Source organism: Lytechinus variegatus, chromosome 4 (genome assembly GCF_018143015.1).
Source record: "Lytechinus variegatus isolate NC3 chromosome 4, Lvar_3.0, whole genome shotgun sequence".
Taxonomy (NCBI): domain Eukaryota; kingdom Metazoa; phylum Echinodermata; class Echinoidea; order Temnopleuroida; family Toxopneustidae; genus Lytechinus; species Lytechinus variegatus.
Genome location: NC_054743.1, coordinates 33,697,672 through 33,725,550, shown reverse-complemented (window position 1 = coordinate 33,725,550; position 27,879 = coordinate 33,697,672). Strand labels below are relative to the sequence as shown.

The window sequence follows — 27,879 nt, the reverse complement described above, 5'->3', positions numbered from 1 at the left end:
TTCACGCATTCGCCATTTTGTGTAAAGTGTAACAGTAACAGTGAGCCAGTGGACCTGGATTAAAAACCGGGAAAATAATGACAGTACTATATTTAATTCTGTTATTGCTATACAATCACTCTCAGATAGAATTCTGGTTAAATGTCTGATTTTTTTTCCTTTTTTTTTGTTATACTCACAAATCTTATCATTTCTAGATTGAGCATTAAGTCATTACAGAAATCAAACTTTATGTATAACTCGAAATATCCATAACTGTATGTCAACTCCAATAACGTGCACAGCACATTGAGAAGCTTTTTACATCCATCTGATGTTGACCCTTCAATAACCTTTAACCCCTCATGACCTTTGACCCCTGTCTACTTGGTATCACAGAGCAGGGCCACACCCCTCAGGATCCAATGATCGGGGTGCTGCACAGTCTTCAGGTACAGCGGGAAGATGTAGGTGAGGTCGGTACGTCTGGGTTTCTTGTAGACGGGGCACTCGTAGAGCCTGGGGTCCTTGCCTCCGAGGGTGTTGATGGCATAGACATGGCAGACAGGGAGGGGGGTGAAGAGGACCTTGGGAGGGGGCTCGATCAGTTTGCAGTTACGTCTGTCCCATCCAGCACCGTCAAGGAACAGTCCATGGATGTATACACCTGCAGACGAACAAGATTGATATCAAGGTCATTAATCAAATTAATACTTTTTGAAATAGTAATTGTATAGCGCACAGGATTTGGATATTATAGCCATGGCATTAAATAAGAACTCTCTTAGTCTCATAAGCATGACGTTGGATAAAAATGCTTGAAGTTGAATCATTAGAAGCCAATAAAATGGATGTGAAAATGGAGGAAGCCAATAATTTAGTGCTCGTAAAATTCTTCTTGACAAGTGTATAATGTTGTCGGAAGCAGAGTGTAAAAAGAAATCATCAATTTATCATCATCATAATCATCATCAACACCATCATCATCATCATAATCATCACCACCATCATCATCATCATCATCATCACAACCATCATCATCATCATCACAACATCATCATCATCATCACAACCATCATCATCACATAACATACCTTCAGCTGGTGGGGATGAGATATCTTCCTTGAGGTATCTTGTCATGTCATTGTGAAGGACCACACTATCAAGAGCCCATCCCTTGTGAGCTCGAGTGATCTCCTGTCTCATAGCAGTCAAGAAACCCTATGAAGGAAAGACATAACAAAACATACTTTGATTTAAAACAAAAAATCAACAAAGATGGCACACATAGCTCAACTCGCCGTTTTGTACATGAAACAAATACAAAGCCATACATTTTGTCCATTTTGGTTTGGTTCACTGTGTATTCTATTACCTTTCCTCAGGAGAAAATGTATCATGAAAATATCTAGTTGCGCAGAATTTAAAGATATTTTCTTTACATTTTACATTAAAGAACTAAAAAGATGCACAATGAAATTTGGGGGACTTTATTTCTGCATTAAAGATGCATAAATAGGTATTTTTCAATGTTCTATGAATAAGAGAAAGCCAAAAGCATTTCCTCATTTTGAGATATCATTCAGTGCATTTTAAACATGACATGTTGAAAAAGAATTATTTGTACGACATGATGAAGGTATTACCTGTGGATTGAAGAAACCAGTCATCCAGAAGACATTAGGACGTCCATCAAAACACCAAGCATGGAACTGAGCATGACGATCAATCAGCTCGGTGAACCAGAAACCCAACGTCATAGAATCCCAAGAGATCTGACAGAGAGAAACAAAACGTTAAAGTGATGGATACAAGACTTCATCAACGGCTGATGATGATGTACAGTTCTTTTACATTTCAATACTGAACTGTAATAACCTTTCAGTCATTAATTCAAGGTGGAAATTACCCTATTATTAACTGGATCCATTTGACAAAGTGCAAGTTATTAAACAGCCGAATTTGAAATTAAAACAACTGGGTATAAAACTCATTGATAATTAAGACTTAGAGGGTAATGGACCAAGTTCAGTGTAGACCGAAAGTTAATTGGAAAGAAATGATAGTTGAACGAATGGCTTTAGCCATGATGGTGTAGTCGATCTAAGAATTAGACAATCTGTATGTAGACTAAGATAATATCAACCAAGGAAGCACTCCTGATGGTCGACCAAGTGGGTTTAGCCATGATGGTCTTGGACCATCTGCTTTTGGACCGAATGGAAAAATGCCTTGACCTACCTTCTTCCAAGAGCCTGGTACCCTAGCATCAAACATATTGTCCAGGGCGTCCCTCAGGTTCTCACTCATGATGATGGTACCATCGATGGCTAGCTTGAGATCCTGGAGGGTGATGCGCACCGTCGAGATGACACGCTGCATGCGATCTATCTCCTGTCGCAGGAAGATGTTCAGGGGCTGGAGGTGGCCCATCTTCTGGAGGCGGGCTTTGACCTGGAGGGTGACAGAAGGATGAAATGGATTGATAAAAGGAGATAGAGGGAAGATTGGCATAAAGCTGTTGCATACTCTAAAATCAACATCATACCAACCAATCATGAAAGCTTCTTGAGATTTAAAAAGTGAAAGTATTCAAGATCATATGAACTACTGACATTTGGACACTCCTTCACCTCACATACATGGTCTTTGTTTATTCTTTCTTCATGAAATTTTGATTATTCTTCATGTATCTATGGTGTATTTTCACTAAAAGAAAAAAATGAATAAACATTTTACACAATCACTGCTGGTGACTACAGATACACTCATTTATTTTTTCATATCAGAATTCAATTTTCACACCAATCCTGCAGCCTGCTTGGAAAATTATTTCAACCAATGTGGCCTGCCTTAACATTATTGGGCTCCCCCTCTCTATCATTTTTTGTTTCCTACAACACTTCTCAGGGTATTTCTTGGTGATACACTGGCCCTCACCGATGGACAAAGAACTGGGCCTCATAATACAAAGCTCAGGGCTTGATTATATTTTATAAGGATGATATTTGCACTGGATTTCCCTGATCATTGTGTGCAGTCAAGTGTACAGATCAATTATTACAATCGATCGCTAAGCTTTGTGTTGTGGGCCCTTAAGTCTTGTGCAGTAACATTACCTCATGAGGAATGAAGTCGTCCGGTAGCTTGGACAACATGTCATCGCAGATCTTGTAGACGGTAGCTTCACGCGTCTCTCCTCCTCCACCGCCACTGTCCTTGGGCTGGATGTTCAGAATGGTCTCCAACACCTGGTCATCAAGCAAAGAAAAACAATGGATGTTACTTCTCTAATGAATACTGCTTATTATCCCAAAGAAAGAAGGCTGCCTATTACAGCATGCAAGTATTTCAAGAGATTATGGGACTCATTTACCCCACCTGCTAGGTGTTTCATAGTGTAGTTTGTAAGTACAGATGGGTGTTTCATAAAGCTGTTTGTACTTTAAGAGCGACTTTAAGAACGACTGGTGAACCTTTCTTACATGCTAAATAATCACCAACGAACATTTGATAGCGAATATCGTATACCACAAGAAAGGATCACCAGTCGTTCTTAAAGTCACTAACTTATAAACAGCTTAATGAAACGTTCCCAGTACACACAACTTTACGAATGACTGGTGATCCTCTCTTAAGGTGCAAAATCAACATCAATGAAATTTGGTGAAAAAATTCTATACAAGAAAGGATCACCCATTGTTCTTAGCTTACGAACAGCTTGATGCAGAGTTGCCAACCTTTACGGAATATTAATGAGATGTGTTCTAATGTAAATTCAATGCTAACTTCCCAATTGAATGACTGACCAAAGAAAATTTGGTCACGTTTTGTCTCATAAGAAAAAATTTGGTTCGGCCATTTCCTTATTCACATTGTAATTTCTTATCTGGTAATTATTCCGTATTGTTGATATATCATCCATCTCAATCAAGTGGGGCAAAGGTTGGTTACAAAAGAAAATACTGATTTCAATCATGGTAATGCTTACCTCAGTAGCCATGTTGGTAGAGAAGGTGATGTCAGCATTAGGATGAAGTCCAAATGCCTCAGGTGAATCAGTCAACGGCAGACTATCGATGGCAGTACGGTATTCCTCTACGGTACGGCACTTAGGGATGGTGTAACCTGGTAACATAGATAAATTACAAAACAATTAAATCAAATGATGATAATATTCTGCTTTTGTACAGCAGTTAATACTTTGAAACAATGCATAGGCTTTGCTATGAAACTGAATGACCGAAAGTAAAAGCAATATTGTCATGCAGAGAGACTCTGGTCTGGAGCTCTGGAGGGCAGCACTATGACCAGAGAGCAGACTGTATGTCCACAAAGTATAGATTGGTAGCACAAAAAAGTAAAGCGATCATATGTGATACAAGATATGTCATTATGGATGGTGAAACATGTAGAATAGTTAACCCTAAAAAGACTGGGGGGGGGCCTTTTAGGCCCCCCCCTGTACATAAATCGCGATAACTTTTTTGCGCATGAAGCGTTCGCGCCGCCATTTCATGACTTTTTTCTCTTGAGTTTTGCGCAACTTTTGATACCAAATTTGTATACCCCCATGCCGCGGTTGCGGAGTTACGTAACATTTTCGTATCACATGTCACGTAAGAAATTGAAATTTGTATTCGTTTGTGTGTAAAGTGTATGGTATTTGAATGAATGTTATACACATTGTTTTCTAACTACATTTTTATTTGTTTCTTTCTATATTATGTCACTTGTGAATTCAAGTAGCAGTTCTAGGATATGAAAATAATGAAAAACATTGCATAAAAAATAAAGAAATACATAAGAAATGCAAAATAAAGAAATACATAAGAAATTAAAATCAAAGAAAAACATAAGAAAAGTAGTGCAAAATACCAGAATCGCTTGCACAACTATATTCTTGGGTGCAGGAAACACTTTGCATAAGCATATCTAATAATTCAAGCATGAAACAACACAATTCCATGATAAACAATCTCTTCTTACAGCTGAAAACCTTGAAACAGGAATTTATGGACCGCAATAAGTACCAAAATATGAAAAATTCAATTTTTTGATAAAAATTTGCATATTCACATAATTATGAATATAATTTGCATAAATTATGTGATATCTCTTATGCTTTGTTTTCACCAGCTAGTGTACATGTAACACATCACTTGTTTATCTTCCAAGATTGCTTTGGCTCATTGCAAGAGAGTGTAATGCAATAAAACATGCCAAATGTTGTATTTCTCTACATAACGCGTGCAGAGTACTTATTTGCATATTTAGTAATTACTAATTTGCATAAGCATATCTAATAATTCAAGCACGAAATAACACAATTCCATGATAAACAACCTCTTCTTATAGCTGAAAACCTTGAAACGGGAATTTATGGACCGCAATAGGTACCAAAGTATGAAAAATTCAATTTTTTGATAAAAATTTGCATATTCGCATAATTAATTATGCATATATTAAAAAATACAATGAATATCAGTATTTTGACTATGTTTCCTTTTAGAGGACATGACAAAGGATGTGTGTGCCAAATTTGGTTGCGATCGGACGACCAACGGCCGAGATCTTAGGGGGGGGCCCAAAAGGCCCCCCCCCCCAGTTTGTCTAGCCTCCAAAATAGCCCAGTCTTTTTAGGGTTAAAGGTCTTATTCATTCATTCATGACTCTAATCTAATGAGATAACCATCAGTAGGTTCTTCATTAAATGTTCTTGACAGCATGATTGAATGGAAATCAGAATATGTAGTCTTCATGAACAATTATTTTTTTGAACAGGTGGTCAATAAAACAGGCCTTATTTTAAAAGGAAAATATATGAAAAATAATCTAAAGTTGTCTTTCATTAGGTTAAGGAGGGGTTTACCAGATCAGTCAGGTCGACTGGGCATAAAACTCACCAGTATAGAACTTGAACTTATCACTGAACATGTCCTCAGAGAACCATACTTTGCAGTAGGTGTTGAGAAGACGTTTGTCGTAATCATCAGTCACACGGCCTCCATACTGCACCTCACCAAACATGTAGCGCACCGTGTTCCAGGAGATACCCTATAGATACAAAAGAATATGAAGTGTATCAGATAGAGGTTTGTGATTACATGTTATAACATTCATTTTACTAACAGAATAAAATCATTTCTTGTATTCATAGTGTAGAGATTGATTATAAAAGCTCTCCCAAAGGCAGGTGCCAAGAACTGTATTCAAGAAAATTCAAAACTTGTTGGAAAGGTAATCAACACATCAAATTCTTCAGGAGATAAGCCCTGCTACTCTTTCTAATTTTGCCTAGATATAGTATCAAGAGTGCACATTAAAATTTCAGGAAGAGTGGATGATTTCAACTCGACCGCCTAGGGAGAATTCCATGAAAGTTGCCACCGCTGACGAGTTGTCATCATCCGAAAGCAACCTTAATTGCGGTCAGGCACCCAAGCTTTTCAGTCAAAAACCCTCAAAACCAATAGAGGAAAATGTCATACCCGACTACTTGTCAGATGACAGAGTTGATGAAACGTCTCCATGATATTAAAATTACTTTAATAAGGCTCCTTATAAACTTCACCATTTAAAATTGGATAATTGATGGTGTTTATGTCTTACATGTCTTTGGTCTGTAAATACCAAATAATGATTTATCTAAAGATGACATTTAACTATATTTTACCTTCTTGGGATCCAGATCATCAAGATGGTTGTTGACGAACTGCACACTGGCTGTGAAGTCAGCCTGATTGAACTCATAGGGGATGTTCCAACCTAGAGGACCAAACTTGCGTCTCTCCTGCACCGTTGTATGCAGGAAGGCAACACCATAGAGCACTGGTTTCCATTGGGGTAGGTTGGAGATCTCAAGTTGCTCCTGTGCACAGTAAGATATCAGCAAATGATTAGACATGCAAGCGGATGTATAATAATAATGCATTTTATGAAGAAATTGTTATCTACCCTTTAAAGTGCTTGAAGCGCTAATTACATGTCTATCTGGATATTGTTTACTTACTGGGTCTATTGCAGAAAAAGTTTCATTAAAATCAAAGAAGCAAGGGTAAGTCCCTAGTACATGCATTTGATTAACCGAAAATCAATGTACTATTTCATTTTCGAAGTTCCAATCTAGTTCAGATTCCCAATTGTTTCTAACAACACAAACACAAAAGACAAATTGATATCTAAGCAAGAAAAGATTTTTAATACTCAAATGATACAAAGTGATATAGAAGCCATAAATTCGGTGTCAAATGACTTATATGGAAGGAAGTGTTCCTTACCTGACTGACACCAGCATAGGTTCTCTTGAGACCAGCCTTGATTCCTTGAGGAGGTTCATTGGTGAACTTGATACCAGACTGAAGGAGGTTGATAGGGAACTTGGGATGAACCTCAGTGGTGATCCATAGACGGAAGCTATCGTGACATGGCTCAGTGGTTGTCACCTACAAAATACAAGAATGATTACAAGGATTAGCAATGACTTAACACTAACATGGTGTCAAGAACTTGGGATGAACCCTCCAGTAATGATCCACAGATGTTAGCTATTGTGACATGGCTCAGTGGTTGTCACCCCAAAACATGAGACAGATTATAAAGAAAAGAAATAACTCAGCACCTATAAGATGTCAACAACAAAAAAAAACTCAAAATAGTGATCAGGCTACTTTCCACAACCTAGTGCCTAAATCTGTAATGTTTGATAAGATTTAATCATGTGGTAAATGGGGATTTTCCAGGATTATTTCATTTTATTTTGGAGGGCTTTTTTGAGAATATTGGGGAAGAAAATCACTCCGAGCCCATGAGCATTGTTTCAAAGTCTAGTTACCGAAGCTTAGAATGAAATTAATATCTCCCTGAAATGCTTCTTGATCAACGCAGAGGAATGGTGGATATCTTACCGTTTCAAGGAGTTCATCCATGAATCCTAGACCAAGATGGCAGTTCTGTAGGAGAACCCAGCCGCCCTCGGCCTGGAAGGAACTCAGAAGACGCCTGGCATGGACCTCTTGGCCTTGACCCATGCTGATAGCACGGCAACCTGAGAAGTGAGACAAAAAAAAAGAAATTATCGTCTGCAGTTTGTGTTTGAATACAAGTTCTTATACAACAAAGTGAAATTAAGAAGTAACAATATACATGTAGGCTGCTGTGCAAACCCTTCACTTGAGTTAAGGGGTCTGAACAGAAATCCTACAATGTACTGAAGGCCCTCTTACTCAGGAATTGAAAAGGCAAGTTTTATATGTGCTAGTCTTTGTGTAAAGACCCACTTGTTGATCAAAGTTTTAATCAGGGTCTGTGCCTGTAGACTAGTAATAATCCTCAAAGGGTTATTCAATACATGAGGATGTCATAAGGGCATGATATACGACTACTCCATTAAGAAAATCTTCTGTATTCATACTCAAGTACCGGGTTACTGCAGATAGTTGCAGTGTACATTTCATGAATTTGTTAACTTGATTTTATTTTATTTTATTTCTGCATTCATAATGAATATGCAATATTGCATATACAAAGGTAGTAAACTTTACCAAACAACACAATAGTCATGATATAAGCAATGAAAAATGAATACTAACAAGATACATTTTCACCTGAAATAAAATAACATAGTTCAAAAAGAATGCAGAAGGTCCCCACATCATGAGCGACTAAGCTTGAAAATGATGGTGGCATTGTAGTTGTTTGTAAATAGTAAATTCCGAATCCGTGGGACACAAGGGCAAAGAAATTACTTACGTAGATTCATCTTCTTGGCCAGAGATTCGATGGAAGCTGTTGGATCTGATCCCATGGAGAGGAAACAGATGAGAGGAACCTTCTTCTCGCTCTCTTCCCACATTGTCTCAAGGTTCAAGATAACACCCTCAGCATACTGTCAAACAAATATTTATGATAGTGACAACAACAGTTAGCAATCATTGGAGAGCATGATCTAGTTAACTCTTTGCACACTGAATTAATTTTGAGTGATAATAATGACAATTTTTTTCGATGTTATTTCCTTTAACTAAAGATTTCCATATTGCATTATTGATACTTATGATTATCATATACTAGTAGATGTTATCCAAGAACTATCACTTTTTATTAGCTTCTCTGATTTGAAGGTAGGGGAGAAAATTAGTTATTATAATTGTTGAATTTACATGTAATTGTATATATGTGCATGATTGCAACATCAGCGCCCAAAGGGTGAAGTAACAATTGCACTGTAAGTAAAGAAAATACACCGGCAAGCATCAAATTATGGCAGCTAATTTAGACCTTGGGACCACAAATGGCTTATTAACATGAAGGACACACAGGTGTAGATTGCAGTCAAGAGAATAAATTACAGATTTCTTTCAGGTCTTACAACATCAAAAATATCAATTCAACTCTAATTGATAAATGTTTGACTTAAACTGAAATTGGTTGGAAACCGATACAAAAATGTCAATACTGATCATGAATTCACCCAATGTATCCGATCAAATGCAATCCATCGAGTATTTGGTATATAAAGTCTTTTCCTTGCAGTTACAAAGCGCTTCAAAATTTGCTCAACTAGATATACATGTTGGCCACTCAACAGTGATAGCATTACGAACGAGAGCAGTTGCACAATGATAACAAAGTATCAGGACTTCGGCTTACCCTGACACCGATAGAATCAGCGATGTACTTCCTAGCCTGAGGGATGGCTCTGTCTGGACACCAGGACCTCACCAAGAGCAGCTTCCTGTACACGTCCAAAGATGTGGAGTAGCCATCGGGTATGGTGGCTTCCTCCGGAGCGTCTTCATCAAACCAGTTCTTCCAGGCCTTGTCGTTGCGACTGACCTGTCCCAACAGCTGGGTAAACTGAGGGAGCTTGCTGAGCTGGACAAGATTAAGCCAGGTGGTGTCCAGGATCCACTTCTTGGGCTTGGCATCCACTGTGTTGAGATCCAAAGCGGCTCCACCTATCAAGTTTGATTGGCAAAAGAAATGAATAGTTCACTTTCTTCACATGGGTGAATAGGAACTCTAACCACATTCACAAAGAGGCAGATTAATGATTATAAAAGCTGGATTTATATAATGCTTTTCTAGAGAATATATATTTTAAAAATTTGTTCAATGAAACTCACAAGTCCCTGAATGAAGTGCTCTTCTGTTCCCAGTGAGTGATTAAACCTTCAGGAATCACTTTCATGAAGCATTTTGCCACTTAATTTTATTGAAATATTATTCTCTAGTAGTCCAATAAAAAGAATTTCTGTAGCTTAAAACAAATGGCTCGATGAGACACTTTCATGATTAAAGTCACTCTTGATGAAAGTCTGGACTCATGACATCTACCTCCTCACCAAGGAAACTTTCATGATGCAAGTTGTTGATGACTTTCATTGGAAATTTTGCTCTCGGCCAATCAGACCAAAGAATTTTGGTAGCTTATAACAAATGGCTAAGTGAGACACTCCCATGATTGATACTCACCCTTGATGAAAGTCTGGAACTCATCGTGTTTGACCTTGCCAAGCTGCATGTCAATCTTCAAGGTTAGGAGCAGCGTGAAGAGGAACTTGTGATTCTCGTAGAGACCGCGGGCTGTGTACTTGAAGACCTCATACGTCATGAAGTCAATGATGTTAGCGATACGCTTGGCAGTGATTGGACTCTTCTGGGACCTGTCATATACAAAAAGGTCAGAGCGATGATAATATATGCAAGTTTACTAGCTTTAGGGCGATTCCATGAACTGTGTATGTCCAGCCCTCAACATGGGGAAGGGGGGCCTCATACGAAGAGACATTAATGTTTATAATAGCACTGTTAATTGGTTTTTCATCAAGCTGTTCTTAAAGTAACACACTAAGTAACACATGACTGGAACTTGTTCTTAGGTGCTTAAGTCAACCAAATACAATATATCATTTAGCATATGGGGCACCAGTTGTTTATAGAGACATGCATAATTTACAAACAGCCTTATGAAGCAACCCCCAGAGATGCTATCAAAACTATGATCAATCAGATTAGAAGTGAGAGTAAACTAGGGTTCATACCTGGCCATGGAGAGATCAAAGAGTCCAAGGAACTGTTTCAGAGACGTCTGATACATGACATTAACCATACTCATCTCGGTGATCAAGAAGTATAGGGTGCTACCACGAGTCGCAACTGAAAGAAAAACAAAAAAACAGATTATTTTGATGCAGTTAAACCCGAAGCCAGGGTATATCAAATGGTTGCAACTGAAGAGCCAGTTAAACATAATCCTAGTTGCAGAATGAAGAAAATGGTTTGCAGGAGGTTAAATGTAAAGAGCATATTCAAAGATTGTAACTAGAGAAGAAGAAAAAAACATCAGAACTAATTCGCAGACAATTTTCTGTACAAATTTTATCCAAGGACTGCGATTGAAAAACAAAACTATCCGAGATATTTGGGGCGCCACTCAAGAGGGTCAGGAGACCCATAGAACAGAGTTTGCTTTTATATCAAACTGAAATGTTCTATTAGTTTCAAGTTCTAATCTGCACCATATACATGTATATGCACATGGACAAGAAAGACATAGACAAGAAACAAACATAGTAGATATAATTTTGGGGGGAATCCTTGGACCAAACATACATATCTCAGCCCTTGATCTTCGGGCATTACATGGACATTGATCATTACAAACAATCAAGCATACAAAGCAATTGTATGATCAATAGCTGGACTTTAGGTTAAAGGCCTTTGAATAAAAAAAAAATAGCACAAGCATGAAAGTGTGCTTTTTCTCTGTTTGATGTTCATCAATTTCTTATCAAAGTTGAAAATAGACACATCGAACAGTAACGCTAACTTACCGGGTCGGAACTCTTCACGAGCAGTGTTGATGCGGAGCTCGGTCTCGGCAGCGATGGTCAGCTTCTCACTGACTTCCTCTGCGGTGATCTTGGTAACCCTGAGCACCTCGATGAGACTCTCATCCTCCACCAGGGAACCTTCGGTACTTGTCAGACGGTAGAGAAGGTTATCCTCAAGCTCCTGCATCTTACGCTTGTTAGCGGTGACCTCCTCCATCAGCTTGGTGCGTTCGGCCTCAAGTTCCTGAAAAAAAGATGAAGATGGGTTTTGGGTGGGTCAGAACTGGAATAGTGGAGGGATTTTAGTGGTGTGAGCAAGAATAGTAGCTCCTACGAAGCTTCTTAAATATTTCAGTGTAGCATTAGGCTAGATTTAGACAACAGGATTTACATGGTGGAGACCTTTGTAGAGTGTTTAATGATAGCTATATGAAAGTCTCCTACTGGCAGACGAACTCATTTGATTTAGCATACCCTATATTTCCTCTGCTAAAGTTTGGAAAGATAGCTTCATCTAGTCTGCCTCAAAAATGTATTAGTACATGTACATGTATAAACATTACTAATAATAATGACAAGTTTGTCCATCATCTTTGCCAATATTGATTACTTGTATATTAGTGGATGAATGTTTTACCTGTTTCTCAGTGAGGATGACGATACCAAGAAGCTGATCTTCAAGACCCTTCATGGTGACAGTGAAATCGATGATAGATGTCCTTGCGCTGATCTCGGGGGTGTAGGCTGGGTTGGCGAGCTTGGTGGTAATGTACATGATGAATTTACTATCGACATCGCATTCCTTGTCTCCAACTTTCACCTGATGGGGAATTACAATTAATAACAACATTACTAATAATAATTTTCAATCTATATATCACAATGCAGACCTGTGATAAATCTAAGGTTCCATGACATTTGCTACGGCGACAATTGCTCTAATGGAAAGTCTGCAAGTAAAAACCTAACCTACAAAGCTAAATAAACCTTAATTCCGGTCTTGACATTATTATGAACTAAAAACTCTACTACAATCCTAAGTCTAACCATACGCCCTAAGAGATATCAAACACTGGAGCAAATGTCGTGTCATCTATTCTAACTGTGCTTAACATTCAGGAAATTTACTTATACTTTTCCCCTATCAACTATTTTCTTCTTTTTTTTCAAAGAAAGTCTCAAAGTTATTCAATATTTCTTCACGAATCATATATAATCGAATGCCTACTGCATACAGTCACTATGCAGTTGAGAGAGAGAGTTCTGACCTTGTAAGTGGAACCAGATTTGATGAAGTTCTTCTCCAGGACGTTGTCCAGGGCAGGATCCAGCTCCTCACCTACATCCTCGATGAGGAGTGGACGTCCAAGAGACAGGGAATCCTCAAGATGAGTTCTGAAGTACTTGTGATTCAGAGAGGTCATCTAGATTCAGAGGATGATGCAGATACAGAACATGTTATATCATTTTTAAAAAGCAGTATATAAAGGTGATGTAATATAATCATCATCATAAGTATGATTCACATCAATAACAAAGTCACACTTGGGCAGTTTCTAAACAATAATCATCATTTTTGTATATCCAACCTCCACTTTTCTCCATTAACTTCATAAACTGCTGAAGCCATGATTATTTGGAAAGCATTACACCCTTACACATGAACTTCATGTAGGAAAGAGAAAAAAAATATATTTCAGGAAGGTTGCCTCTATCAGGGTCTGACAGATACATATACCCTTAACAAAAAAAATCTGATGAATAAATAAGACCGATAGACAGGGAAACAGAATGACAGACAGACAGAACACCGAAAAACAGACAGACAGGCAGACTGATGTATAAACTGACCTGTAGTTCATTGCTCTTCTCTTTCTCCCTGATCCATGCCTTGCCCTGACCTTGCGGATCAATCAGGAGTGGGAACCTTGATGCCTTGGTGACGATGATACCGTTCTGGATAGAGAGCTCGTCGTTGGGGAGGCCTTGAAGGTTCCATTCTCCAATGGTGGTAGAATCAACCAGAAGAGCTGTCAGGTTCAGCTCCTACAAACACAAAATCATAAATCAAACAATGAAAGATATACAACAGCAATAAGGAAACAATGCGATGGGCAACTCCATATAACTCTTATATGTATGTATTTTTTGTCTCTTTTTTCTCAGGGCCCCCAAGTATAACAGTGCTTAGTTAACTGACAGGGTTACCCCGAGGAAATGAAAAAAGAAAAAAGTTATCAACCCTTCTGTGCATATGACCACCATTTATCTCCGTAGTTACTTCACTTTGTGAATTTCTCAAGTCATGCTAATTTGAGAGCATGGCAACTCCTCATGTGAACTAAAGAAACCCCATAAGATTAATAATTTCAGTAAGGTTCCATAAATATACAGGGGGTCAGACGTACAGTACATACTTTGCAGTACTTCCCAAAACGACAATAGAGAAATTTTCTATTCAGGGGCAAAACATATCTGTTATTCACAACCATGTCAATAGCCATTTTTTTACAACACAGGCCATGTACATGTAAATCTGACGTCACCACTTTAGAGTTTACGAAGGCCTACCTGTTTTGTACCTTGATTACCTTTTCACCATTCAAAATGGTAGGAATTATAGGCCTACTCTATGATCTGAACTCATTCATTCCACAATATCCTATGAACATTCATGATATTGTGGGATTAAAAAGTGGTAAGGGAATTCTCAGAAATGGGGTAAACTTTTAGGATAGTTTACAAAGATCAGTGTTATTATAAGCCGTCATAAGCTCCAGAAATCATTATGTTTGATTAGTTGAAAACAAGTTTCTAAGTTAAAATCAATACAAAAACACTGGGGCAGCATTGCATTACACAGATATTGTGTTTTTCACTAACTACTATGCTCTGAGCCAATCAGATGCAAGGATTTCAGTAGCTTGTAACAAATATTCATGGAATGCGCCATTGACGGTGTGTTGATACTTACATCGCTGTACGGGATCTTGTTGGAAGCCATCTCTCTCTTCCAGTTCCTGATGAGGAGATTTCTAAACTCCTGATTGAATGGACCGGAGTACGACAGGAAACCAGTACCAAGCAATACATCACCTACCAACCTATAAACATAAAACATGGATTTAACAAAAAGCGTTAACATATGGAAAAGTGAAGTTTCCTAACTCTTTTAAAGCTAATACATCTAAGGAATGTTTATCAGATAAGTGAAAACTTTGCTGCCGTGAGAAATGGAAGGAAGAATTTCTATGGAGCTCATTTGACTGCTTCGCAGACGCTTGTTTGGATCAATGAATCATGAACGGAAGAATTACAATCGGTATGTACTGTCAAGATACAAGAATTAATGTTGGCCAATATGTAACTAAGGTCTTTTCCACTACCTGGCTCTGGTCATTGCCTTTGCCAGCAAGTCCTGTCCTTTATAACAATTTGATGTATTGTATATATATTTTTTTCTTCTTTGCAGGTCTTCAAAGGGATTGGAGGGAATTCAAAAAAATATTTCATTCAGGTTTGAGTTACAAATTAAGGAAATATCATTTCTTCTGAAGATGACAAGAACACACTTGTCGAAACATGGAGTTTGGTTGGTCCTTTTTAGGACCAACAATTGCCCAAGGAAGATACATGGTGTACCTTGAAACCTTCTACACTGAATTAGGCAATATGTTTGATCGAGCACATACCTGTTGATTTGATCTTCAAATCTCTTGCTGGCTTCCGTCCAGCGGACCCTCTCACCTCCTAGACCACTGATCAGAGCAGTGGCATTGTTCATCTTACGACGACAGCTCTCAGCGTCGTCCAGGAGAGCCTAGTCAGTGTGGAAAGTGTGCAACAGAATAATCATGATTTGTTCATAGTAATCAATGTATGAGTATTACCATACCAGACCTGCCAACCTCTGGGTATGAAAAACTGTATTCTGTGATAAAAAAAACTGTATTTTCCCCCAAAAAGTGTATTTTATAATAAAATGCTTGGCGCACTCACTCATCGAGGCGTTCAAGCTGCATGCAAGCTAAAATGCACACTGCTCTTGCAGATGAAAAAAACAAACATTTGAAACGTGTGAATATCTTCAGACTGGTTTTCAAAAAATTATTGAAAAAAACAAGTTACCTGAAATTGCACTGATCTAATAACCATATTTGTGTAAGTTTTATGAAGTAGAGACATACAGAGATGATTTTTCTCAATAAATTACGATTTTGTTTTAAAAAAAATAATAAAAATGTTTCTTTTTTAATTGTTTTTTTCTTACAAAAAACATATATTTTAAAGAAAAAACGTAATGTCATATTTTGGTTGCAAAAACGTACTAAATCTGCCTAAAAACGTACTGGTTGGCATGTCTGCCATACCATCGTAATAACTTCATATACAGAGAATACAATATTTTAACTATTCCTAAGATTTGGAGGAAAAAACTGCACCAGATCCTGTTGCCATTCAACAGTATCTTTGATGTAGATTCTGATATTTATTGGGTACTGAGCATTGCTTCCATGCTAGTAACAAATGCAAGGCTCAAATTAATAATTCAAAAGTTCAATGACAATTTATAAAAGGGCACTTAAAGGAAAGCAAATGCAGTGCTCACTTAAGGAGGGGGGGGGGGCATCTATTGCCATCGCAAAAACAACATCAATAATAATGTGTAATTTCCAATGGGGACACATGGGACAATAGATAACTGCAGGGCACCAATGCCACGGGCAAAAAGGGCACTTATTTTGGCCTCTACAAATATTTGGAAAGGCAATCAGGCCATTTATGAGGGCTTTGTAGGCCATTGCATCGGATGGCCTTGGTGAGGCCTGCAGAGGATGGTGAAAGTCATAATAATAGTTTTTTTTTAAACAAGACCTCCAGGAGAGAGCTTAGTATGTCTTACCTGTTTCTCTCCCATGGCTGCATCAAACTTGGCCTGTACAAGGTCCAGTTCTCTCTGCTTCTCGTCCAGCTGTGCTTGGGCCTCTGCCAGCGATGCATTGGCTTTGGTCAGCCGAGCTTCCTGGACAACCAAGTTAGCCTAAAAGCAACAGCAAATATTTGTTGATTTCACTATCAAAGTCAACATTTTTTCATTGAATTTCTGCATCAAGGCAAACCAATAATGAATAATTATTACGTCCTTTCTGTATTTTACATTCTTGACTTTGGGATACTACAATCACCATCTGCATGTGTTTTTCTATTCTTTCATTTTCCTCATCACAGTATGGTGTCTCATATTTCCTGAGCCACCATTTACTTAATTATTCTACAATCATTTTCTCTTCAGTCAAAATAGATTACAATTTCATCTGCCTAAAACTTTTGTTAACAATGAATGAGCATGTTAAACATTCCTTATGATTAAAACTTTGTTAGAACTCTAAATGTCTCTTCTGGGCCTGCTTCATAAAACTTGTAATAATAACACATATTCAATAATAGTATAAACCTAATGGCCCGTATTCTGAAGTCAGGTTTAACTTAGACCATGGTCTAACTCTGTGTTAAAATTATGGGAAGCCAAAAGTGTCAAAATTTTTATTCAGTTGTATTATTCTTATGTTTACTGTGCTCTTTCCTGATTCATCTATGATGAAAACAATCATCATTTTATACTTCCTAGACAATTATGAATGGTTTGAGAGCCAAATTAGCTGAAATATGACATATCTAGTGTTAATGATTTATGTAGCAATTGGCTATCCATACTTAAACCACAACTTAAAACCTGAGTTTAAGTTAAACCTGACTTCAGAATACGGGCCAATGAAATTATTCAATTTGACTATTAGTAAACTTGTCATAGAAATTGTGCATTTGTTATCATAACAAGTCTTCATGAAGCAGGAACCTGCTGACTTCCATCCGTGATCTCACCTTGAGTGGAAGAACCTCCTTGTTGATGCCATAGAAGAATGCCATAGCTTCAGTCCAGGAGCAGAGACCGGCGACATCACCACAGACTCGCTTAGCGGTCTCAAGGTTGTAGTCTTCCATCAACAGGTACGGCTGCAGGAGCTCTACTGTCTCCTCATTGATGGTGTCCTTCGGGAAGTTCATCAGGGTCTATCAGGGGCACAAGTTGGTATTAACAAGGCTTATAGCATTTATTTCATCTGATGTATCATGAAACCACAGGTACATGACATGCCTTGCTCTAGAGTATAAGTGTCCATAGATTTTAACCAAGCTTGGGACACAAGGCCACGGATTAATCTTTTCCATTCCCTTCATTTTAAAAAACTTGGTCACTTGCCCAGCACCTCATCATCATCATTATATTTTGTAACATAGGCCAAGAAGATGGGAGACTCTCTGAAGACATTGCATGCCCCACCCAACAACCAGCAGGAGTCTAATACCATGGTCACATTTGTTCTACGGCAGCCGTACGGCGAGTCGAAAACAGCCGTTTTATCAATTATGATTCAAACCACCTATATGTAGTTGGACAAAAAATGTTAAAACGGCTGTTTTCGACTCGCCGTACGGCCGCCGTACGGCCGCCGTAGAACAAATGTGACCATGGCATCAGGAGTTACACAGCATACCCAAGGCATGGCTCTTTTAGGACCATGCATGACCCACCTGGAGGAAGGAAGAGCTACCCATGAGACGCAAAGCATCTCCCCAAGATGGTTTGGGGCACGGCCTCTCAGGATCCAGCTGGCAGGGTTCAAGACGACGCTGGAAGAGAAGCAGCACACAATCCATGATACGCATGATGAGATGGGGCGGTTTGGCCAGCTTACGGACGGTGGAGATGTGAGCTGGTTTGATGGTGTTGAGCGAAGCCTCTGCCTGAGCTAAGGCTGGCTTAGCAGCATCTAGCTTGGTCTCTGCAGCTTGCTTGTCAACCTGATCATGATAGATTAAAAAAAACAAGATCTCTTATATATGCATAAGGGGACATTCCTACAGTGTACAAGGGATTTGGGGTTGATTGAGACCTCAAGGTCATTATTAAAAACCCTGTACAGTTCTGCATGGTCAGTGCCACAACTGAAAGCACAACAGATCCTGGGAGGAGAAAATTTAAAGGATGGCAGTAACTCAATGATTACCGATTTTCTAAAGGTACAAGGTGATAACCCAGCTACTACATACTGAGCTGAAATGTATTAACATGCAAATACTGAATAGAATTTGAAAGAATTTGATGTAAACATATTTGGTGATTGGCTGGTATTTGCTTCCTGATATCTGAGCTTCTCTCTATGCAATAGTATTGGGAATGAATGACTCAATTGTGCAATACATATTAAGGGATGTCACTCACATTTGATAAAAAAAAAACCTCGGAAAACAATCAAGATCCCTTTCCTACATGAAACGGGTATTTTCTATGTGTGAAAATATCCTGGAAAAGTCTGGGTTCAGACTTAAGTCTTAAAACTGGCATCCTGGTATATTTCCTTTTTACTGTTTCATAATATCTTGGCATTGTGATTGGGATATGAAGTACCCACAATGCCACAAATTGAAAGTCAAAACAATGCCACTGAGGCAATCGATTGGAGTTTTGTTGCAAAGATGTTCAGATAAATTGCTCTCCTACTTACATTGATTTCATCTACAATAGCCTGGGCTTTGTCCTTGACCTTCTGGACCTGTGCCTTGACCTTCTCAGCGGCTTGAGCACTGACGGTCACTTCGGCCAGCACAGCATCAGCCTTCTTGGAGGCTACGGCCAGCTCCTTCTCCTTCACGGCAAGCTCCTTGCTCAGTTCGTTCACAGATGCAGTCGCTTCCACCAGCTTATCCAATCCTATATGATACAAAAAAAAAGCAGATTGTTAGAGTGATGAGTGAACACTGTCATTTGAGGTCAATTTGAAAGTCTTCTTTAGTTTTAATTATTCATCAATTCAATTAAAAATGATACAATGCATGAATAATATGCATACATTATGCGAGATACCCTACAAGTTAGGGATGCATGAGGCAACTCACTTGCAGAACAGAGTCAATTCAGAGCAATTGAAAGTAAAGTGATATTTTCATGTATATGACCTCTGCTGCCTTTGGCCCTGATACTCTGATACCCTGATTGTCACTCCAGTGCGCATACTTGGATAAAGATGTTGATACATTAAACAGGGTGGAAGCATAAATATCAGATGAAACTTTGTGTCATGTTTTTATTCAAAATTGCTGAAATTATTGAGTTTGAATTTTTTTTTTTTTTTTTTTTGGGGGGGTAAAATTAAAAATAGCATTTAATTGACAGAGAATAACTTTTTAAAGGATTTGTGGGTGGTAAGATTTATATGAAACAGGAACAAATTTCTATCATCAAGTAATTACCCCCTAACAAGCCAATTTGAGTAATTAGCACCATATAATGTACACAAATCCCAATAATTTTTCATGCATACTAAACATGATAAAAGACAGTCTTACCAGTCTTCATTCTGTCGGCAAGCATGCCAATGGCAGCTTTTTTCTCAGAATAGATCTTCTTGTAACCATCGATGAAGGACAGGTATGACTTGGGTGTCACGTGGGTCTGGCGACGGAAACGTTGAAAGTAATCTACACAAGTCTCGGCCACCAGATCCTGAGGTAATGTAAATGAAGAAAAACGATCAGTCAATGTAATTGAATTAAACATGTTTGCCATATTTCCAAAGTGAATATACAATGTTTTTTTCCATTCCCTTATGGTGATGACCCATACAAATATTGACCATGACAGGGTGAATACGATGATATCATAATGAATATAATAATAATATTCAACATCATCATCACCACCACCACTACAATCTTCTCTCATCTTCAACCACATTTTTCATAACCACATGCAAATATACATCCAAGAAGAAAATGTGAATATTCAGTTCTTTTACATATCACATTATCATCTAGCGTCTCTATGCATTTTCAAAGGAGTTTGAATTTTATTGCCCCTGGCTTTAGCCTGGAAGCCTTACTTCTCATTAATCATCTAATTTTGGCTCTCTTTGAGACCCATTTGAACTTTTCCAAAAGGCCATCACCTTCGGTCAGAGCAAGGCTTGGGTTTTATTCCAAAATCCATGGACTGAGACGAAAGTGTTAAAACCACCAACCCTCTTCATAAATATGACACTATGTTGTTTTCTTACCTGGAACACACCCATGGTGTTGACAACACTCTTCTTGACATTATCGGAGCAAACAATGGGAAATGAAGCAAGGAAATGTTGGGCCACAGCGATGAGAGCATCCTTGGGCCAACGGCTGAACCAATCCATGGTACAGCCAGAGAATAAACCAGGGAATTTCAAGGAGCGGTTGCGGAATTTCTCACCGACCTGATATAAAAAGGGAAAGAGGTGTTTGAGCTCAATTTTTAGAAAAGAAATAAATGAATTTTATTTTCAGAGCATTTCATGTAAAATTTCAGCATATAATTCAAGAAACCATTGCCTTCTTGTATTAAAAACAAAATCATACCAATCTGATTTTCTACTTTTTTCAATATGAAAATATTCAGACTCTTATTTCAAAACACATAAATATGCTAATTTCATGTAAAATTGACAAATTTGATTGACTCGAATTGAAAAGGAGCACAGAATATTAGAAAATACAGAGAATTTCTACATTTTCTTATAAATTTTCACTGCAATATAACAATGTTCTTTACAAGTGCCAAAAAAATCAAATCACTCTGTATTAGAACCAGTTGTTAAGACTAGCAATGCACAATATTACATTCAATTGTCATGAGAAACCAATTTTTCACCGTGGGTCATAAACCTTTTGCCATGAGTGAGAAATTTAATGAGGAATTCCCCCAAAATATGAATGAGTAGACCTAGCAGCGAGATCCCAGAAAATGAAGATTTTTTTATCACATTGGAAAAGGAGAGGAACTAGAGAATAGAGGGTGTTGTGTAATCTCTAAGGATTAACACAAAGAAGTGACACTGGGGCTCCGTACCACAAAGATTAGCGATCAATCGCTAAATGAACTGACCTATAAATATCAATGTTACATGCGTATTAAGTTTAAAATACTGACCAGGGACCAATCAGGGGTGTCCTTTCATATTTGCAATTCATCGCAAACCTTTGTGTTACGGAGCCCAGGTTATAGATGTAATTTGCTCGAAAGGATTGTGTTATGCACAAATTGCGACTTACCGGTGAGAAGCAGAGGACAACGTGGAGGTTGTTTCTCACACGCATCAGGAAGTAATCGTAGAGATTCTCATTGGTCGGTGGTCGTCTTGGATACTCCTTCTTCATGACGGAAATGAGCTCTCCGGTGATCTCGTCAATTTCATCACGGGCAAAGAGGTTGGACACCTGAAGGTATCATATATTCAAATACGATAGATAGGGTTGAAATTTATAAATAGAACAAATAATCAGAAAGGATTATAAATTAATAAAATAGAGAACAAGAACATGTTTTGGATGACTCTGGGGATGAACTTTCATATCTTATTATGTATTATACACATATTATCACAACATCAAAATAGACTTAGTCAAGATTACACATTAATAAATACAGTAGAACAAGAACAAGAACTGCTCATATCATATTATGTATTATGTATGAATCATTATAACGAAGTCATAAACTGTGTTGGAAATGCTTCCTTGATATTTGCATCTGATTGGATATATGTCAGGAAAGCATGAATTTGAATTCCATGCAAAGATACTAGGGTCTGAGGGTATAACTGACTTCAACCTTATCTGACTGTCATTAATTCACGCATTCCTTGTTCAGATTGTGTAGAACAAGTGCAGTCATTTTTAGCTACACATTCAAAATCCCTATTTCTATCATATCATGGATTGATTTACAAATCATTCATATTACCATCAATAAATATTGATAAATCAACAAATAAAAACAATTTTGAGTGTCTAACAATTCTAATGTCTCTTCTAAATTATTTATTTTTCAAGATATAATCATCAACTAATTATAGTGTACCTGCCAAAACTTGCTATATTATGTCAGTTTACACTAGACCTTACATATTCCATTTTCAGGGACTCTTGGGGGCTTTTATTTATTTATTTAATTTTTTTTTTTTTGGGGGGGGGGCAATTAGCCTCGAGCCCCCTGTAATTTTTTCCTTGAATTGTACCTACCTCTCCTGATGCAATGACATTGTTCATGTATTCTAAGAATGCTTCATCCTTGATCTCGTTATCAGTAAAGATGAATGTGATACCCTGGCCTTGCTGTCCGGCCACACGGTACAAGTACTTCAAATCTTCCATCAAGTTGGTCACGTTGTATGACCTACAGGAGAAGAAGTGACCAATACAAAAACCATTTTACGCTACTGTTTATCAATAAATGAAGTTTATAATAAATGAACATCAAATTGATACTGGGAATCATAAATCAAGCAAAAATACAAATAAAATTGTAATGTTTGTACAAGCAGGGTTGTATCTTGGACCCCCATGCATTGGTTCCCCCCGGTTGAGGTTGTGGGTGGTTCTTTGTGATGTCATCACTTCAGTGCTCTATTTGTATGGTGGCTTACTTTTACTTTTATTTTATCTTAAATTCCTACGTTTGCATTTTCATGGTTTTATCATTAGCTATATAACACACATGATGTTTTTGTACTTTTGATTACTAGAAAATGTATAGAATATTTATGTACAATATAATGTAAAACTGCAAATCATGCACAATCCAGTGTTTGGTCTGCTATGCAGTGTTATCTTTTAATAAAACCATTATTGAACTGTATTATGTAGTTCTTGCATTGATGTCTTACCTGCTGAGAGTAATCTGGAAGCTCTTGTATCCAGCGATGAACGAAGCCAGCTTGGTCAAGCTCTGCTTACCGGAGCCACCCACACCCACCAGGAGAGCGTTACCTCTCTTGGTCCGGATCACACGGGAGATCTTCAGCAGATGGCACATGGCATCCTGGGAGGTACAACAAATCAATTACAATTACTATAGCAACAGAAGGAAAATGACATATTGAAATGAAAAGTATAAGGCTGGAGAAGAGATTCAATGTAGTCTCTCACATTGGAATGCAAGAGACCAGAGCTGCCAACCTGAACACCAACATTTCAGTATTTTAAATGCTGAAAATCAGTGTTTTGGTGAGGAAATCAGTATTTTCAAAGAAATACCATAGCACAACACATAAGACTGAAACTTCAGAAATCAGTATTTTGCACGAAACCATCAGTTTTCTGCTCATTTTTCAGTACTAAATACTGAAAATCAGTACTGGTTGGCAGCTCTGAGAGACCATGTGTTGAATAAAGGAATCTCAACTTGTGGAAACAATTAAATAATAGTACAGAAGTAGCATTACATGTTAACAAGGAAAATATACATGTTACATGAAAGTAACAACTGGAGAATCGATGTAACCTTCAAAATGTAAGAACACAAGACCATGTGTTCAATAAAGGAATCTCAATTTGTGGAAACAAACAAATTGCAATAATGGCACAGAAGGAGCATGACATATCAACAAGGAAAATATACATGTAACATGACAGTAACAACTGAAGAGAATCGATGTAACCTTCAAAATGAAAGTACACAAGATCATGGCAGAATCAAACTTTTCGAAATGTAGTGATGGAAACCTATTCTGTCATTCTTTGTACACATTGTTGGTATTCAACAACTGGAGCTATTACCTGTATATAGCCAAATTAGTATATAGCACAGCATTAAATACGCAACTCGATCGGCACCTCATAAATGCTATATATCATTATTCTACTGTAATTTTTGTTGGATGTTTAATTCAATTCAATTCAATTCAATCATGGTTTATTTTGTATAAAAACAATACATGTTAAAAAGCCAGAAGGCTGAAATTAACATGTTTACAATAAAACGTTCACAAGCCATGGATAAAAGCAAAAATTTACAATGTACATAGATAATGAATAAATTTTAAAGAGCAAGTGTACATAAAAATTCATTAAATATAATAAAATAGAACAAAAAAGAAATACAATATTAAAAAGTGATGAATATTAGACAATTAAAAATTCAAATATCAATTGGATTGAATGGAGACTAAAACAATGGCAAAAATTTGAGTTGATAAGGGTATGAAAGTAAAAATTTATTTAGAATTTAGTAAATCAATATGCCATATGAAAAACAACAGTATCATCCTGGACAATGATAATTACCTTGAAGAACACCAAGTCCATCTTGGCACCACGGACGGTCTCATTGTACATGTCTTGGAATGTGGTGAGTCTATCGGCCAATGCTTCAAGGCTGGGGATGGGTTCATAGATCTTAGGAGCGTCAAGGTCAGCATCATCGGGCTCTTCACCTGTACAGAAAAATATCATGTAGACGAGTCAGGCATGGAATGTACACTGTATACATAACCATTCACAATGTTATCAAATGATGGACGGTGCCGACCAGAACCACCCATCATTGGAAATTTCTGGCAGGCGCTCAATGCAACATTACACTCATCTACCTGGTACTAAATTCCCACCTGATGAAACAGATATAAAATGAAATGGTGCTCTCGATATATTTAAGCACCGGAAACCAACCAGTTTGTGTGCCCCTTAATCCCTTTGGCGAGGTGTCAGACAATAAATTTTCCACAATTAAAAGGTCCCCGGTGACAACCCTGCTCTCTGATGAGTATTCAATGGGGTATGATGCACATATGAATGAAATGAGACATGACAAATGGAAAGTACAGAGTACAAAACCATACAGTTTCATGATCCAATAAAAGTGTTGTGCATCATTCCTGAAAGGAACTGAAAACTGTTTTTAAAAGTTTAGTGGAAGAAGTTCAGAACAAGGCAAAGACCCTCTTGGAGAAGGCTGACATTCAAACAGAATTCAGGAAAATCAAAAGTGACTCGACAATTGGAGTCACATTTCATCAGAGAATTTCTCAGAATATTCAATTTGAAGCATAAAATAAATCAAACTACTGTTAGGTCATGTATACATAAACTAGGACCTATTCATTAACAACAACACATGAAAGACAAAATCATATATAAAAAAAATCAGAATAGTCAAAATATTCTAATAGATAAAACTAAAATCAAAATATGTACAGATAGCTTTGTGTATAAACAAACAATTAATGATAAGGCAATGACTACACAGTTTAATACAATGAAAGTTGCATAGACTGCATTACACATTACAATTCAACATTTCATAAATGATAAGACAGACACATGCAATGTGAAGCTATATAAAGTGTTTTTCAAAGGACGTCCTATAATGAACAAATTTTTCATCAGAGTGTATGGCACAGGAACACCAATTGGAAAATAAATCAGTGGGAAAAACTACTATCCTTCAACAATGATGACAACTGACATGTTTCTTTCCTCACTTTTTCAAGTTAAAGATCAAGCCTTTATTATAAGTTTCATCACAAATGTTTACAAAATTAATGGAATATATATCAGCAATTATTGGAAATATATTACAGTAGCTTATAGTTCATACATCTCTTCTTTGACAGTATATATTTTACAGGATAATAATTTACATTGCAAATAAAGTATTGAAACTATGGATACTTATATAAACAAACAAGTGGAAAGTTGTGTCTATATTAACATTCATGTGTTGTGTGCTAAATTCATGCATAATAAAATCATAAGGTCGGGACAAACTAAATGCGCTTGGATTCAGCTATTTGAGAAAAATATCCAGAGATACCGAATCATACTTACAAACAATTTCAAAGAGAAAAATAAATTGGAAATTGTGTGTTAAAACAGTGCCTCAAAACATTGAGGATTCATGATATATTGCCATATGCTTAAAACTTTGTAATTAGAAAAGTTTGATTTTGACAAGTGTTTTCATTTTTAAGCTAACTAAATTTGACATTGAAAAATCATTCTTATACATGTACCTTGTAATTAAATGAAAGATCATTAGTATTCTTTGTATTAAATTTATGTCAAACTTCCAAACCCGAATTGGGCCACTTATGCAGATTTGAAATCATCGAAAACATGAAAAATCCTTATCCGACAGATCAAACTGTTCCAGGTTTTGAAGGGGTTGGTCTTTCAAAGAGCTCTAAAATTGCTCAACCAACAAAACTGAAAATAGCCTGTCCTTTAATTCCAGCAAGATATTAAAGTGTCATTTACACAATGTTCTTAATCTTTGGTTAGGCCATAAAATAAATTGTTTACCTGTGATTTCTGGAGCATCACGCAAGAAGTCAACAAACAATGGTTCTTTGGGGAGCTGCTCTGCAAAGGACGTTCCTAGGTCTTCTTCAATTGTCTGCAACAAACAAATAACGGTGAAAAAATGATAGTAATCCAACAATGTAATGAATTATTTGTAGCTGGATTATTCAGACAAAGTAGAATCCCTTCCTTAATTTTCTGCACTTGAAATTATTTTCCATTCTATCTAAAAGTAACTAATCACTGTAATAACAAGCCTTACTCTAAATGCAAAAGATAATTTTGCACAATTAGATTTTCACAATTTTTAATTTCTCTAACTAATTTTTCTGCATGTGCAAGAAATATTTCATAACACTTTTGGTCACACTCATATTTTCTGTTTTGTACAGAAGTGATATTCTTGTAATGGAGGACTTGCAAATGACCCCAAAAAACAATAGCACTAATACAATTAGCTGTGTAATCATAACAATTATAATGATTATAATAAACATCATCATATTACACCTGCTACATATCATTCATGACAGGTCCATGCAACATTTCCTTGTCTCCTAACTTCTACCATCATAGCTTTAGGCTAAAGACTATTAAATGAATTTGACTCAAGGAAAAAATCCATAAATGAAAGGCTCACATGTTTGATGGTCTTTTCAAACCAATCCTTGTCTTCCTGACTGACGAATCTATCAGCAATCACACGGGTGCATTCGTGCTTCCATAGACCAAGTAGGACTGCCGTATTACTGATCACTTCAGCATCACTGTTCAACATACCCTATATGAAGATAAAACAAATATCACACTTAATCAGTTTCAAAGTGAACATTCATGGAAGGATCCACCATATATAAGCAAGTAAACAACAGATAAGATATTATGACCTTGATTC

The 27,879-nt window shown here is 37.2% G+C and overlaps 1 protein-coding gene across 5 annotated transcripts in view; it reads right to left on the bottom strand.

The window, feature by feature from the left end:
* Positions 1–307: 307 nt before the first annotated feature.
* Positions 308–27,879, bottom strand: part of LOC121413891 (dynein heavy chain 5, axonemal-like) — a 76,412-nt gene continuing 48,840 nt past the window's right edge. For all 5 annotated transcript variants that reach the window (XM_041606878.1, XM_041606876.1, XM_041606875.1 and 2 more), the window contains 32 exons: positions 27,625–27,765; positions 26,985–27,078; positions 24,969–25,117; positions 23,570–23,724; positions 22,926–23,079; positions 21,957–22,121; positions 20,933–21,121; positions 20,226–20,382; positions 19,385–19,590; positions 18,411–18,680; positions 17,700–17,888; positions 16,720–16,857; positions 15,509–15,636; positions 14,791–14,920; positions 13,668–13,862; positions 13,085–13,240; positions 12,454–12,636; positions 11,817–12,060; positions 11,025–11,139; positions 10,456–10,646; positions 9,631–9,938; positions 8,731–8,866; positions 7,887–8,026; positions 7,260–7,424; positions 6,656–6,850; positions 5,886–6,036; positions 3,971–4,107; positions 3,099–3,230; positions 2,221–2,433; positions 1,626–1,754; positions 1,074–1,200; positions 308–646 (listed from right to left, as the gene is read on the bottom strand). In XM_041606878.1, the coding sequence (XP_041462812.1) occupies positions 363–646; positions 1,074–1,200; positions 1,626–1,754; positions 2,221–2,433; positions 3,099–3,230; positions 3,971–4,107; positions 5,886–6,036; positions 6,656–6,850; positions 7,260–7,424; positions 7,887–8,026; positions 8,731–8,866; positions 9,631–9,938; positions 10,456–10,646; positions 11,025–11,139; positions 11,817–12,060; positions 12,454–12,636; positions 13,085–13,240; positions 13,668–13,862; positions 14,791–14,920; positions 15,509–15,636; positions 16,720–16,857; positions 17,700–17,888; positions 18,411–18,680; positions 19,385–19,590; positions 20,226–20,382; positions 20,933–21,121; positions 21,957–22,121; positions 22,926–23,079; positions 23,570–23,724; positions 24,969–25,117; positions 26,985–27,078; positions 27,625–27,765 (5,466 nt within the window). In that variant the 3' untranslated portion in view covers positions 308–362. The remainder of the gene's footprint in view (positions 647–1,073; positions 1,201–1,625; positions 1,755–2,220; positions 2,434–3,098; positions 3,231–3,970; positions 4,108–5,885; positions 6,037–6,655; positions 6,851–7,259; positions 7,425–7,886; positions 8,027–8,730; positions 8,867–9,630; positions 9,939–10,455; positions 10,647–11,024; positions 11,140–11,816; positions 12,061–12,453; positions 12,637–13,084; positions 13,241–13,667; positions 13,863–14,790; positions 14,921–15,508; positions 15,637–16,719; positions 16,858–17,699; positions 17,889–18,410; positions 18,681–19,384; positions 19,591–20,225; positions 20,383–20,932; positions 21,122–21,956; positions 22,122–22,925; positions 23,080–23,569; positions 23,725–24,968; positions 25,118–26,984; positions 27,079–27,624; positions 27,766–27,879) is intronic.